This window comes from Cannabis sativa, chromosome 6 (genome assembly GCF_029168945.1).
Source record: "Cannabis sativa cultivar Pink pepper isolate KNU-18-1 chromosome 6, ASM2916894v1, whole genome shotgun sequence".
Lineage (NCBI taxonomy): Eukaryota > Viridiplantae > Streptophyta > Magnoliopsida > Rosales > Cannabaceae > Cannabis > Cannabis sativa.
This window is the reverse complement of record NC_083606.1, coordinates 73872368-73888086: the sequence shown is the minus strand read 5'-3', so window position 1 is coordinate 73888086 and position 15719 is coordinate 73872368. Positions and strand designations below refer to the sequence as shown.

The following is a 15719-nucleotide window of genomic DNA, read 5'->3' as shown; positions in this document are numbered from 1 at the left end:
AAAATAATGCAAATATTTGCAAACTTTTTGCCTTAGAAACCAACAATAATTTTCCTATTTTTCATGGGGTTTTTACAACACATACTAGAATTTCTAACTTTTTTACTTTTTAACTGTGGGGCGGAATTTTTTCAAAAATACTGTGTACTGTATTAAGTTTTCACGGTTGTTTTTTAGTTGTTCTACTGTTGTTTTAATTGTTCTGTTTTGTTGTTTTACGGTTGTTTTATAAAAAGACAATATTTTTGTAAAAAAAAATTGTGTGACAGTAAAATTGTAAACTTTTATTCCAAATTCAGTAATTTTGTAAAAATCCCATTTTTCTTTCTAATTTTACAATTGAACTATCCACTTTAAGTTATATGATTCTCAAGTTTGTCCAATCTTTTCTAATTGGGCCCTTTTTAGTTCTTCTTCCCACAATTGGGCCTGCCAAATGTAACCCATTTAAACTAAAACAAGGCCCAAATAAACAAAAAAGAAAAAGCCCAACAAACATATCAACTCTTTTTCTTCCCCAATCATCACACAATTGCCACGTGGCACAACCCAATTGCACAGAAACACACACAAGAGCCACTTAATGACTCCACTAACATGATCCAACCCAAAACAAGTATTGGGCCTACCCAATTTTGACCCATTGGACTAAAAGAAGGCCCAAATAAACTCAAAAAACAAAAACCAACAAACATCTCAACTCTTTTTCTCTCCCAATCATCAAAAACACAAATGCCACGTGGCACAACCCAATTGAACAGAAACACAAAGACACACCAGAGCCACTAAATGACTCCACTAACATGATCCAATCCAAAAAAAGAACCAAAACCTCTGTCATTTGTGAGTTTGGGGACTTTGTGGCAAACGTTTCTTCATAGTCTTCCACAAATGTCTCTAAACACAAAGTAAACTCACAAACCAATTATTCAATTCAATCACCATGGCTTTAGCTCCAAGTAGCCATGTTTCTCTTTACACTTCACCATTACCAAAATCAATCCTAACCACCACAACAGCTACTAACAAGTTATGTTTTTCACTCAAGAACACACTGTTTTTGAGCAATTCAACCTCTTTTGGCAACACCCTTTTGGCGAAACCATTGAATTTTGTAGTAAAAGCCGAGGCTGAAACCGCTTCTGAGAGCGGTTCCAGCCAAGGAGAAGGGAAAGAAGAAAAAGAAGAAGAAGAACAACCTTATGAAGAGTATGAGGTTGAGATAGTTCAACCTTATGGATTGAAATTTGCTAAGGGAAGAGATGGTAAGACTTATATCGACGCCATTGCGCCCGGCGGTGAAGCTGACAAGACTGGGAAATTTAGTGTTGGTGATAGAGTCATTTCCACCAGGTTTGTTTGTTGTTTGATTTTTCAATTCTAACTATTATTTTTTTTATGTGATATGTGTTCAATAATGTTTAGTGAAAAATTTTATACTTTTGTTGTGAAATTTGTTTGAATTTGTTTTCCATTTAAATGTCTGAAAAAAGGAATATGGTAATTTAGTTTAAAGTTTTTAGCATTGGTTTGAGTTTTCTATGCAAAGTCTTCAAAAAGACAAGAGCTTGATTTAGTTTTTACACATAGCTATACACTTTTTTTGAAAGAGGGCAAAATAAAGATTTGATCTTTCTAGCTCGTGGCAATTCAATCTTGGGATATTTCTAGTTTTAAATTTGTTAGAATTTTTCTATTTACAAAAATGATTTAGTTTCACAATTTTTTGTAAGAATATGTTTCAGAAACAGAACAATTTAGTTTAAGAAATGTGTTATAAAAGGGCACTAATAAAGCTTTGATCTTTATAGCTTTTAGCAAATCAATTTTGGGATAGTAATTTTACACATTAGGTTGAGTATTTTTCTATATGCAGAAGTCTTCAAATAAATAAAAAAAGATTTGTTTTCACAAGTCTCAGAAACAGAACAATTTACTTTTGGAATGTGTCACAAAAAGGGCACTAATAAAGCTTTTATCTTTATCTTTTAGCAATTCAATATTGGCATACTAAGTAATTTTACATATTGGTATGAATTGTGCATAAATTTCTCACAAAAAATGCCATCAAATAAAAACCAATATGAATTTCCTACACTTTTACACATTGTTGTAAATCTGGTTTGAAATGAGCTTGAATTTGCTAATCAATAGTGTGAAATCTATTTGAACTACAATTGAATTTTCTACACAAAAATCCTCGAAAAAAAAAATATGGCGATTTTAGTTTTCGCGCAATCTAGTATGGAAAAGATTGAATCAAATAATGCCTTAAGGGAAAACAAATTCCAAGTCTTTGAACAAAAACTTGTTTACAGTTTTCATTTTGTGTTAACATTTGAGTTTTAAGATGAAAATAATTGACCAAAAATTGTTGTAAAAAATTGTGTGCAGTGCAGTTTTCGGGGATGAAATATGGCCTGCAGCCGAATATGGAAGAACAATGTACACAATTCGCCAAAGAATTGGTCCATTGCTCATGAGAATGGAGAAGAGATATGGTTAGTTATATACTCCCATATCTCTTTCCACTTTATTTGATCATAACATGAAATAATTGAACAAACAAAATCATATTTTACTCGAAATTTTTTCAGGGAAGAGAGAAGAGGATGGCGAATTGACCGAGAAGGAGATCATTAGAGCCGAAAGAAACTCGGGTGTGATTAGCAATAGAGTGAGGGAAATTCAAGTGAGTAGTACTAATTAATTGGTTTTGTTTTAAACAATAAGCACAATTTTTGTTATTTTTTTTTTAGTTTTGATTCGATTCGAGTAAACGATTTCAGATGCAAAATTACATGAGGAAAAAAGAGCAGAAGCAACAGCGCGAAATTGATCTTAGAGAAGGGCTTAAATTTTACAAGTATGACAATGTCTAATTCAATGTGTTTTGATTGTGAATTTTGGGACTTATTTGATTAACAAAGTTGTCATTTTTTTTTTGGTTTTGTATAGAAATGGTAAGTATGAGGAAGCATTGGAGAAATTTGAGTCTGTTTTGGGATCAAAACCAGATCTTAATGAAGCTTCAGTAGCAAGTTACAATGTTGCTTGTTGTTATTCTAAGCTTAATCAGGTATGGTTTTTAATTATTACTTATCTATAATACAATAACAAAGAAAAGAAAACTACACATAAATTAACTTATTAACAAGAAAAGCTTAGAAACCAAAAAAAATTGGGATTTTCACAAAAATATTGAATTTTAGGTAATTACCACACGGAATTTTATACAAAAATACTATCTTTTTGTAAAACAACTAAAAAATAACAAAACAAAACAGAACAATTAAAATAATACTGAAACAACTAAAAAATAATCGTAAAACAACAGTGAAAACTTAACACAGTACAAAGTATTTTTGAAAAAAAATACTACATTTTTTAAAAAATTATGTTCCACAGTAAAAAAGTTGAAAATTTTGGCATGAGGTGTAAAAAACCTTAAAATAATTTTATTGATGAAAAAATTGGTACAAAATGCTGTAGGCCCTGAAATTTTTGGAGCCCATTGTAAAATATAGCACTTGTATAAAATTTACATATAAAATGGTATTTTTCAGAATTCGGATTCCTTTTATGTTCTAAAATAAAAGTTCCTTTTATTTGGGGCCCAAGCCCAACCCTAAATGCAAGAAGTGTAGTGGTTATGGTGACCAGCCAGAAATTAACATCATCATAGTTAAACCCTATTATATAAATGTCACCCTATGAACTTTTGAAATCCGATTCGAGAAATTCGAGTCGCCATACAGTAAAAAAGAAAAAAAAAATATATTAGAAAATTATAAATTTTATGGGATTTTATAATATTTGTGTAAAAATATGGCTCTTTTTTTTCTCAAAAATATTATATTATGAAAAAAATTCAAAAAAGTTAAAAAATATTAAAAAACCAAATAAGAGTGACAAGGTAACCAGATGGTAACCAGTTAACTTATATTGTTTTTCTCATATTTTTTAATTTTTTTCTAAGATTTTCTAACATTTTTGAGAAAAATTCATATTTTTACAAATTTATACCTTAAAACCCAATGAAAATTTTTCATGTTATCCTTAATTATCTTTTTCACAAAAAATTATCATTTCTTTGAACTAGAATAGCTAACATTTAAAATTATGGGTTAATTTCACAAATGCATAAAAATAACAAAAAAACAACAAAAATACGGTTTCACGGAATTTTAAATATTTTTACGATTTTTTTGATTTTATTTACATAAAATACGGTCTTTTTATGTTGAAATTTTGTTCATTTGTTGTTAATTTTTTGTTATATGTATGTTATTTTCTGTTGTTTTTTTGTTGTTATTTTGATGTTATTTTCATGTTACTTTTATGTTGTTTTCTTGTTGATTTTATGTTGTTTTCGTATTATTTTTTGGAAAACCGTAAAAATATAAAAAAATATTTTTTGAACGCAAAAATGTAAATATTTTACAAAAAATAGTGTCTTATGTAATTATCCCTAAAATTATACCTTTGTTGTTTTACAGATACAAGCTGGATTATCAGCCCTAGAAGATGCCTTGAAAAATGGATATGAAGACTTCCAGGTAATATTAATTATACAACAAAGTTACAAAAATACCACAAATTATATCACTATTTGAAAAATGCCATTTTTTAAAAAATTAAAAATTGAAGAAATTATTTAATGTTTTTGTGAACAGAGAATCAGAACAGATCCTGATCTTGCTACCCTAAGAGCATCTGAAGACTTTGATCCATTGCTAAAGAGATTTGATGAGTCATTTATCAATGAAAATGCCATTAATGCAATCAAGTCCATATTTGGCATTTTCAACAAGAACTGAGAAATTTGTACTATTCTTCTAAATTATTTTCTTATATATAAATTGTGTAAACTTATGTAAAGCTAACAAAAGGGTTGGCTGAGGCTTTTGGTTTCAGGGAATCAATTTGTTTTTAATTTGTTCATATTGTTTTCTTTTACTTCTCTTGAACAAATGTTGTGTAGTTTTGAAAAGAAAAATGTTTTTTCTTTCATTATTTCAATATTTTCATCATTTTGAAAACATCAAACATAGTATATATCAACCACTTTGTCTTCAATTGAAAGAATGATAAACTGGAATTACTCCCTATACTGTTTTTCAGCGCTAGTTGTAAGAGAGGTTTATAGTTTTTTGTTGCGATTTAGGTTGCAACATTAGTTGCAATAGAAATTTCTATATAAAATTCTGTAAAAATGTAAATATATATATATATATATATTTACAAGTGTAAAAATAATAAAAATAAATTGTGGGATGTTAATCAACTTCCATATCTTCTTTGATTCTAATTTTTTATAATAATTTGAGATGATAGAATGAACTCTGAACGAGTACTCTTCTGGCTACACAAATAACTTGTAGTGGAATTATAATTCACACAATTCACTAAATTGTGAATAGTAGTATTAATAACTATATTCTTATTTGATGACACTTGTCAGTATTTAATGATGAATTTCCTAGTAACACACCCACGTCGCAGTACACAAAACATTTATTTAATTTATTTGTTTAGGGTGCGTTTGGAAGTAACTGTGTAATTACTAGATAGAGTAATTACTAGGGTGGTAATTACACTGTGTAGTAATTACACTATATTTTAAAATGCAAGGTGTGTTTGGATATGAGGTGGTAATTACATATAAATTCCTAATATCTTGTTTGGTAAAATAGTTAGTAATTACATGGGAAAATAATATTTTTTAGTAGCTAATGTTTAATATGGAAAGTTTTTAGCAATTACACAGTGTAATTACATTCAATTCTCATGGGGGCCGTGAGAATTGGAAAGTGTAATTGGAACCCCTCAATTACTTCCAATTACACAGTTACAGTGTAATTACATGGTCAGACAAACATGCCAAATTATGTAATTACCTCTAATTACACAAATCCAATTACATTGTGGCTTTCCAAACGCACCCTTATTGAATATATATATGACACAGAAAAACTTAATGATCAAGAAAATTAGCTGTTTTTTTAACGTACATATTAATTTATTATTTTTTTTTTTGAAAAATTTAAGTTTTTTTTTTTAAGAAAGTATTCAAACTTTATTAAACTTCAAATTCAGCAACCAAAAACGGAAGCAAATCAGTTGAGACATTCCCCATACTGAAAATACGATCAGAGTAAGAAATAACAGCTCTAGCAATTTCATGAGCTACTAAATTTGCTGACCGTTTTACAAAAGAAATAGTAACACCACATAAGTTCACAAGCAGATTTTGACACTCTTTTATTACATCACCAAACAGAGAAGTCATAAGAGTTGGATTACAAATTGCTTGTACCACCACCAAACAATCAGTCTCTAGAGTCACCTGCGGCCAATTTTTATTTGTTATCCAACTTAGAGCCTCTCGGACTCAAATTGCCTCAGCTAACTCCGGACGTACACTCCCATGACAAAGCCGAGAAGTAGCCTCCAACATAAAACCATGTTCATCTCTAGCCACCATTCCATAGCCATAGTCTTGTCTACCCTCAAATATTGATGCATCCACATTAACCTTGATTACATTAGCAGCTGGAGCGCACCATCGGTCATTCCCATCCCCGGCCAGTAGTCCAGTCCGTGATGTCTCCAAATAAGGAGCTTGTGTCGAATTCCATTGCTCAAGGTACGTAGCAGCGAAAGCATAAATAAAAGAGGCAGTAGAGTCTTTGTTCTTCCATACTTTGTCGTTTCTTGCTCCCCAAATTGCCCAACATAAGATACAAAACATTCGACAAGTTTCTGTGTTGGCATTATTGAAGACCGAGACACACCAGTCCAAGAAGCAGTTTTCTTGCTGTGTAGGCGTGGTAATAGCTACCCTCTCCCAACATTGAGCTGCAATAGGACAATAAGCAAGCACATGCATTATTGTTTCATTATGCGAGTTGCATACGGGACATAGGCTATCAACATCAACCCTTTTAGTAATCAATTGGACCTTTGTTGGGAGACAATTAGTTCCTCCTCTCCAAATCAAGTTCTTAACCTTTGGAGGTATTTTTAATCTCCAAAGTTCATTCCAAAACTTCGAAGCTTCAACAGTATTCCAAGCTCCTTTCGCTTTCTGAAGCAAATTAAAAGCACTCTTCACCGAGTATACGCCACTCAACTCATGGTGCCAAACAAGACAATCAGTTGTCGATGGCTTTGTGGTCAATAGTTTTTACACCACGGAAACATGTTTCTACCAATTGATTTGTTTCCTGTGAAAACAACAACTTGTTACAATCACCGAAACAATCTAAACCAGAAATCAGGTAAAATTCTTCGACACTAAACCGTATGCAACGGCCAGCAACCTTAGCCCAAAACTCTTTAGGATTGGGCTGGAAAACTTCCCTTAGTAATAAACTATGTACGACTTGCGGATGAAAAACAAACTCAGGCATATCCAGAAAATGCCCAAACTGAGTTTGACGAAACAAAGAAAGCAAATTAACAGATAAAGTGTTCTTAATATTATCTATCACGGAATAAACACTGGTGCATACACACTTAGATCTGTAAAAATCAGAAGGACTAAATTTACAGTCCCAAACCTGCAACATAACGAAAATGGCCACAATAAATTATAAATCCTGAATAAAACAGTATGAAAACTGTAATACAACTATAAACAAACTACAAACAAACTATCAATGACAAACAACTACACAGAAAAAAAAAACAGTAAAGACCTGAAATCGTTTGGAAACATAAAAAAAACAGTAAACAACTAACCTTAAAGGAAATCGAAAAATACAGTATAAAAAGAACAATAAAACTATATAAAAACAACAAACAAACTACAAAACATATACAACTATAGAAAAATATAGAGCAAAGATTTGAAAATCGTTTTGAAACCTAAAATATAACAGCAAACAACTAAACCTAATGAAAATCGAAAACACATCAAAACATACCATTAACAAACTATTAAAAAACTGATAAGAAACTACAGACGACTGATTGAAAACACAAAAAACGAAAACAAAACACATAACCTGTAAGCACAAAAAAACACTGAAAATAAAGAAAACAAAACCAAATTAAAGAACAACACCCAGAGAAGAATCAAATGAAATGTTCAAAACCAACAATAAATAACTAAAAAATTTAAAAACATGAAACGAAATGCGCAAATGAAACCCTAAAATTACACAAAGCAGAATGAACATAAAAACGCCAAAATCTGGGTAAAGTATAAATGAAGGAAAAGGGGGAAACGATAATAAAACTAAAAACCAACCTGAGTCCGATCTTCAGCAGGTGAAATAGTTTTTTTCCCAGAAATTTCTGGAACCGTGTGCTCCTCCAAGTTGAGCTTCGTTTTCTTCGAAGAATGGGGTCTCCCACGCTTGGGCATTGGAGCTTCAAAATCAGAATCATAATCTTCAATGATCGGGCGTTTACCCTTGGATTTGCTGGCCAACGATTTCTTGCCTATTTTTGATTTTTGTTTGAGAACTGGAGAAGGGGATGATGATGAACGAGTGATTGCCATCTTATAAATAAGATTGAAAAAAACTGAAACAGAGAGGGAAAAACAGTTGCTAAATCGTGGGCTAAGAGGAAGTTGAAAATTCGTGGATGAACCAAAAAGAAGAGGGAAAAACGTGATCAATTATGGGTGGTTAATGGAGGTTACTTGTATTCAAATGAACTTAGAAAACAGAAATGAAGAATCGAAAATGAAATGAAAAGAAAATGAAAAAAGAGAGGGAAGACAGTAGGATTTGATTGATGATGGATGGGGAAAGCACACGTGTATGTATGGAATGATGACTAAGTGGTATTTGTGTAATAAAACCAACTTTGTAAGTAAAAATGTAGACATAGGCGTGTAGATGTATTTAGGTAATAAATTGTGCAAAAGTGATTTTTCATGTAAAAATTTCTATAAAAAAAGATTGAAAATAATAGTTAATAGGCTAGGGATGCTTTTTAAAAATTTTATGGACATTTCCTAAAATTTATTTTTCATTTATTATGATTAATTTTTTAATCATATTCATTATTAATTTTCTTAATAATTATACTAATGAGTAATTACATGGTTAATTCAAAACATACTAATCCTTAGATTTTACAAACTTTGATTATATATAAAACAATTTATAAAAAAAATAATAATAAAAACCTGAATTTTATATAAATATATAAGCAAGTCATACTACTTAACAATAGTGAAGACCACATTAATTCTTATTCTTCTTTAAGAGAGTTTCATAAGAAGATTACACAAGTGGATAATACCAATCATGAACTCTTAATTATTCTAAATTGTTGTTGTTGTCTCTTTAATTACACCTATTAATTCTTTCAAATCACATTATGGTGCAAGCCTTGAATGCTTTGCTTTTCTTTTTCTTCGGTTTGGGTAGTTCAAGGACAACTTTCATTGCAGCATCAAAGACTCCTTTCACATTCTGTGTATATACACAAGATGAGTTTATTAAGACAACAAAGCCAATTTCATCAGAAAGAAGGGAAAAAAGGTTTTGTGTTTTCAAACCTGTTGTGTTTTCGAGCTGCATTCGATATAAGCAGATGCTCCAATAAGCTTTCGCAATTCCTCTCCCTTAATGTGATAGACAAAAAAGAAAAAAAAGTCCAATAATTAACTAAACTATTATGTGGCGTTTGGTTGGAAGGAATGAAAACATAGCAGTGAGAATGGGAAAAAGACCAAACAAATGAATGGAATGAAAATTGTTTCCTTTCCTTTCTATTCTATTTCTTTACCTCTAACCAAACGCTACCTTACAATATTGTAAAGAGTAAATTTTTCACCTGAGTTGTAGTAATTGGAACGGTATTAGGATGGTCTATAAAGAATTGCGGGTCATCACGAAGGTCTAGTTCGACAAAACAAAAAGGAAAAAAAATGAGAAAAGAGAAACATTCTTGTTCATCCTATTACCATAAGTTTCACCAATTCTAAACACAATATGATAATACTTAACAACCAATTCTTACTATGAAATGAAAATGAACTATATCATGAGAAAAGATTAATACATGCACTATACATAAATTTCTTTAAAAGAAAATCAAAATGGTAAGCAATAGAAAGATGAAAACTATACCAAGCTTTGTTCCAACAAGAATAATGGGAATATTAGGTGCATAATGCTTCAATTCATAAATCCACTGTAGATGAAAACAAAAAAAAAAAGAAAGACATCAATAGTATAAATTAATTAAAATATATATTTTATAAAAAATGATAACTACAAACATAAGAAAACAAGACCTAACCTTCTTAGAAACATTTTCATAGCTAATTTTGCTGATGAGAGAGAATGCAATTATAAATACATTGGCCCCACAATAACTCAAAGGCCTTAACCTACTATATTCCTCTTGTCCTATTTTCCATAGAATAAAAAAATTTAGACTCATAAAAAAATATTGTCTATTTAAATTTACTCATTCAATATTTACCTGCTGTATCCCATAATGCTAAATTAACAGTGGTTCCATTTGTAATTACATTTGCACTGAAATTGTCGAAAACAGTTGGCACATAATCCTGTTTTTTCCATCAAAGTATGAAATAATGAATATGATTTTAATTGTAATAGAGAATCCATAATCTAAATTTTAGTCTAAATAATTAATAATTATCACATATCATTAAAACAAATAAATCTAAAATCCATAAAAGAATACAAATGTAACAACAAAGAAAAATGTAACAACAAAACATAATATTTACAAAGAAAAATGAAACAAACAAATAAAATATTAGTTATTCTTATAAAGAAGAGGAAACAAGAAACCCATTAATACAATTCAATTTCAAATAATTATAATAAAAGAAAATCAAATTTTTCTTGAAAAAAACACAATTCGTTGAAATGAAACTAACCGCGGGGAAAATATTGCTAGTGTAGGAGATAAGAAGACAAGTTTTTCCTACAGCTCCATCGCCAACAGTAACACACTTTATGAACCTCAAAGTACTCATTGTTTCTACTTTCAATTTTTTTTAAGAAAAAAACAAGAGAAAAAGAAACCAAAGCCTGAGATCATATATATTCTTCCTCCTCCTCTTTTGATCTCTTCCTCTAAATAAGGCATTCCCCAACCCTAACACTAAATGGGTAATGAAAAAAAAGAAAAAACAAAAAAGGAAGGAAAGTTTACAAAAGGAAAAAGCTTTGAATAATAGAAAGAAAAAATTGAACCCTAACAGCTAAAAGGCTATATATATTCTTTTGCTTTTGACATATATATACATATTTATATATAAATGTATACTCATCTAAAACATGATGTTTGCCAAATATTTAGAAATCAATCAAAGAAAGAAATGATACAAATAAACTTCAAATATTTGGTTTCCATTTTGGACTTAAAACTTCAAATATTTGGTTTCTTGGGCCACACGGCAAGCACTCTTGTAAGTTTTGCTTGTTCTTACCATACATATGAATATAACTACCTCACTCACTTTCAGATATAGCAATTAATGTGTTTTAATTTTATATACTCTTGTAATGTGTTCTTGTTTTTCTAAATTATTTATATATGCATTAATTAATAATAATTATTATTATGAATATATATGAAGGTTTTGAATTCGTTTGATTCTACTTTCCTTTTTCTCACAATGGAAAAAAAAAAAAAAAGAGGAATATGGAATAAATTAATCTTAAAAAAGGAAATAATATCCTTCCAAATAATTTATCATTAATTAATAACTTAATTTAATATGGTAGCTAGGTGTGATGATATTCAAAACTTAATTATTGGATACCAAAATGTGTTTCCACAAATGTTGGGACAAAAAAAAGTTCAATTAAGACTAGCAATATCATTTGCGTATGTAACCTTATATATACACTATCCTCAAAAATTAACATTTAGTGATGGAAGCTAATTTTAGAGCACTCTCAACAACTTTTTTACTTTATTTTTTAAAATACTTTACCAAAATTTCAATTTTTCTAATTTACCTCACATATTTACATTACACCATACTTCTTTATATTTTTCTCTATATCATTTAAATATTATATCTTCACATATATTTTATTAATAAAAATAAAAAAAAAATACCCAAATGAGTAAAAAGAAGAATAAAAAATTAATTAAGGAAACAAAAAAGAGAAAGAAAAAATATAAAATATGTTTACCTCACCACTATTCATTGAGCTATATGTAGAGAAGAGTTTCTTGGAGTTTAAAAATATGTATAATTGCTAAAAGTTTAAAGCATTAGATGGAGCTTAATTTTAAACTCTTAGTTATTTTATTTTACCTTTTAGCTATCATACACCTCACTTGTTGTGAGTGCTCTTAGAGAAAGTAAAGAAAGAAAGAAAAAAAAAATTAAGTATCATATCTCTAAATGTACATATTAAGGTGCTAAGCACTATAAAATATACCGTTTTTAGTGCATTTTAACATCAAGTTCTACATATTTGATGTAATAAAAAATATTAAAAATCGCTAACCAATTATAAAATATCACATTAATGTGGTACATTGGGCACCTTAAACACTAACTAATTATAACACAGAGCTAATGATATCTTATAAATTAGAGCATTGTCATATGGGCACCAATGTGCCTGATACTACTATAATTAGTTAACAGTTTTCTATAATCTTTATTAAAGTAAAATAAGTGAGACTTAATATTGAATTGTTTGAATAAAGATATTGCACCTTACAATGATGTTAGGCATTATGAATGTCTTTTAACAATTCTCTATAAATTACTAGTGCCTACTCCAGCTCCAGCCCACTTAATACATCTTTCATTCAAATTATGTACAATTTTACAATTTTATACGGTATACTTTTTACATAAAAAAAAAAAAGAAAGTATTTTTTGTAAAATTTTGTAAAAGAAGTTCAAATAATCACTTTATTTATAAATTAACTAGTTACAAGTTACAACTAGTACATTTGCACAAGTCAAGATCTACACTATACATCACTTTTACATTATGTTAATGTTTGCATCTCAATTTCATGAAAACATAACAATGATACTCAAAACTTGTATATCAAAATTCGTGTTTCCATAAATGTTGGAAACACAAAATAAAAAATAAAAATTACGTAAAAACACAACAAGATAAAAATTTATGTCTACGTATTATTCAAAAAGGTCTTAAATAAAGAATAATGGTTTTGATAATATGGTCGGCCAAAGAAATAAAAATAATGTCAAAATGATGATTGTTAAGGACAAAGTTAGTTAGGCAGTTACAACTGTTAGTTAAGTCTGTTATTTTTACTGTTATGTTTGTATCCTTGCTGTCATGTGTGTCTAATGATAGCTTTGCCTTTATATACCTTGTACTCTTCTTCAATTGATCAATAGACTAAATTCTCAATTTCTCTATTTTCATCTCTCTCGTTCTCTCCCTTACATACAATCTAACAATGATCATGAAGTTGAGGAGATATATACTATGGTTTTGGCTCAGCTACAAAAACTAAGAAAAGTGAGTATAAGTTTGATAACAATGCTATGAGTGATATAAGTTTCTCCTCATTAATCCACTTAATTTTGGTTGATATATTGAAAATAATTTATAAAAAAAATAATATAATAATAAAATTTGGATTAATACAAAAATTGCAAGAAAAAACAAACACTGTTTATAAACATACCCATATGTTTCTTCTTATTCTTTAAAAGAGTTTCATAAACTCTTACTTATTCTTCTTCAAAATGAAGATTAATTGTTGTTATTGTCTCTTTACCTATTCTTCTTCAAATCACATTATGGAGCAATGTGCTTTGCTTTTCTTTTTCTTCTGTTTAGAGGGTTGAAGGACTACATTTATGGCCACATCAAAGACTGCTCTCACATTCTGTATGTATACAAAATGAGTTTATTAATAAAAAATGAAGAAGCCATTTTCATTCGAAAGAATAGAAAAAGTTTTATTATGTTTGTATACCTGCTGTGTTTTCGAGCTGCATTCGATATAAGCAACTGCTCCGATAAGTTTTTGCAGTTCTTCTCCCTTAAAATATGATAGACATGTCAATATAAACTATTAGGTGTGGTTTGATTTGAAATGAATTGAAAATATAATAAGAATGGGAATGAGAGAATTAGAATAAAAATAGAACAGAATAAAATTTAAAATGCATAAAAATTAAAAAAAAAAATTATTTATTTTTTTTTTTAAAATCTTACATTGGAATGGTGGCTAAATGGTTATTAAAAGATCATTCCATTAGAATTATATTCTAATACTTTAAAATGTAACCAAACAAATAAATAGAATACCTCCAACCAATTCCACCTTAAAGTATCTAAAGATTTTACCTGAGTTGTAGTAATTGGAACAGCATCAGGATGGTCTATGAAGAATTGTGTGTCATCTCGAAGGTCTAGCTTGACAAAACCAAAAGGAAAAAAATGAAAAAAGAGGAATTCATCCTATATTATTACCATATTTGTTTAAAAAGAAAATCAAAATGGTATTAAGTATTAGAAAGATGAAAAATATACCAAGTTTAGTTCCAACAAGAATAATTGGAACACCTGGTGCAAAATGCTTCAATTCAGGAATCCACTGGAAATTAAAAAACATAAAAATAAAAAATAAAAGGCATCAACAACACATTAATGGGATTAACAACTCTCTATATAGAAAGATATTTTAATAAAGGGTAAATATTATTTTAGACCCTGCGTTTTGTAAAAGTTACCGTGTTTTATAAAATGATAAAATGGACCCTGCATTTTCTAAAATAGTACAAAGACCCTGAGCTTAATTCTTGATAACTTTTCTTTTTAATACAACCAACTTGAAGACATTTCTTAATACGAACAGATACAAAAAATGTAAACAGATTTGTCATAGCACTTTTAGATCGGATTATAATTAAAATTTATTTTGACAAAAAATCAATTCAGGGTCCTATTTGTACTATTTTAGAAAATACAGGGTCTATTTTGTCATTTAACAAAACACAGAGTCCAATTAATAACTTTTGCAAAACACAAGGTCCAAAATAGTATTTACCCTTTAATAAATTATAAGTGCCCACTTAAAAAAAATAAGGCCTAACCTTCTTGGAAACATTTTCATAACTAGCTTTGCTAATGAGAGAGAATGCTAGTATAAACACATCAGTCCCATGATAACTCAATGGTCTTAACCTGTTATAACCCTCTTGTCCTATTTACCATAAAATAGAAAAAATTCAGTCACAAAAATAATTAAAAAAAATATAACTAAATTTTAGTCATTCAATACTTACCAGTTGTATCCCACAATCCCAAGTTAATAGTATTTTCATTCGCATCCACATTTACATTGAAATTGTCAAAAATAGTTGAAACATAATCCTGTATTTTCCACCAAAGTATGAAATAAATATAATTTCAATTGTATAACATAATTTAAATTTCAATTCAAATAATTAACAAAAATCACATATTATTACAATAAATAAATTAAGAATACAAAATTGCACCAAATCAAGGTCAAAACAACAAATTCTTAAAAGTAACAAACCGTTACAATTCAATTTTAAAAAACTATATATACATAAAAAATCAAATTAAATATTTGTTTGATAGGTTGAAATGAAATTAACTAACCTCAGAGAAAGTATTAGTGGTGTAAGAAATAAGAAGAGAAGTCTTTCCCACAGCTCCATCACCAACACTCACACATTTTATGAACCTCAAAGATGAAGATGAAGATGAAGAAGAAGCCCTCAT

At 29.1% G+C, this 15719-nt stretch overlaps 5 protein-coding genes across 5 annotated transcripts; 1 reads left to right on the top strand and 4 right to left on the bottom strand.

The window, feature by feature from the left end:
- Positions 1–720: 720 nt before the first annotated feature.
- Positions 721–4944, top strand: LOC115725411 (protein MET1, chloroplastic). The gene is made up of 7 exons (XM_030654928.2): positions 721–1353; positions 2395–2501; positions 2598–2692; positions 2790–2866; positions 2959–3079; positions 4500–4559; positions 4677–4944. The coding sequence occupies exons 1-7, from the start codon at positions 944–946 to the stop codon at positions 4818–4820; spliced, it is 1014 nt and encodes a 337-aa protein (XP_030510788.2). The 5' UTR covers positions 721–943; the 3' UTR covers positions 4821–4944.
- Positions 4945–6015: 1071 nt separating this feature from the next.
- Positions 6016–8512, bottom strand: LOC133038948 (uncharacterized). The gene is made up of 2 exons (XM_061117650.1): positions 8258–8512; positions 6016–7565 (listed from the first exon to the last, which is right to left on the bottom strand). Exons 1-2 carry the CDS (start codon positions 8510–8512, stop codon positions 7158–7160), a joined length of 663 nt encoding a protein of 220 aa, XP_060973633.1. The 3' UTR covers positions 6016–7157.
- On the bottom strand, positions 6016–12212 carry LOC115725417 (rac-like GTP-binding protein RHO1). Its single transcript, XM_030654932.2, has 7 exons — positions 10883–12212; positions 10456–10543; positions 10270–10379; positions 10098–10161; positions 9802–9866; positions 9524–9589; positions 6016–9437 (listed from the first exon to the last, which is right to left on the bottom strand). The coding sequence occupies exons 1-7, from the start codon at positions 10979–10981 to the stop codon at positions 9336–9338; spliced, it is 594 nt and encodes a 197-aa protein (XP_030510792.2). The 5' UTR covers positions 10982–12212; the 3' UTR covers positions 6016–9335.
- Positions 6083–6892, bottom strand: LOC133039437 (uncharacterized). The gene is made up of 2 exons (XM_061118344.1): positions 6404–6892; positions 6083–6349 (listed from the first exon to the last, which is right to left on the bottom strand). Exons 1-2 carry the CDS (start codon positions 6890–6892, stop codon positions 6083–6085), a joined length of 756 nt encoding a protein of 251 aa, XP_060974327.1.
- Positions 12213–13752: 1540 nt separating the features above from the next.
- Positions 13753–15719, bottom strand: LOC115725419 (rac-like GTP-binding protein RHO1). Its single transcript, XM_030654936.2, has 7 exons — positions 15597–15719; positions 15254–15341; positions 15062–15171; positions 14499–14562; positions 14313–14377; positions 13939–14004; positions 13753–13848 (listed from the first exon to the last, which is right to left on the bottom strand). Exons 1-7 carry the CDS (start codon positions 15717–15719, stop codon positions 13753–13755), a joined length of 612 nt encoding a protein of 203 aa, XP_030510796.2.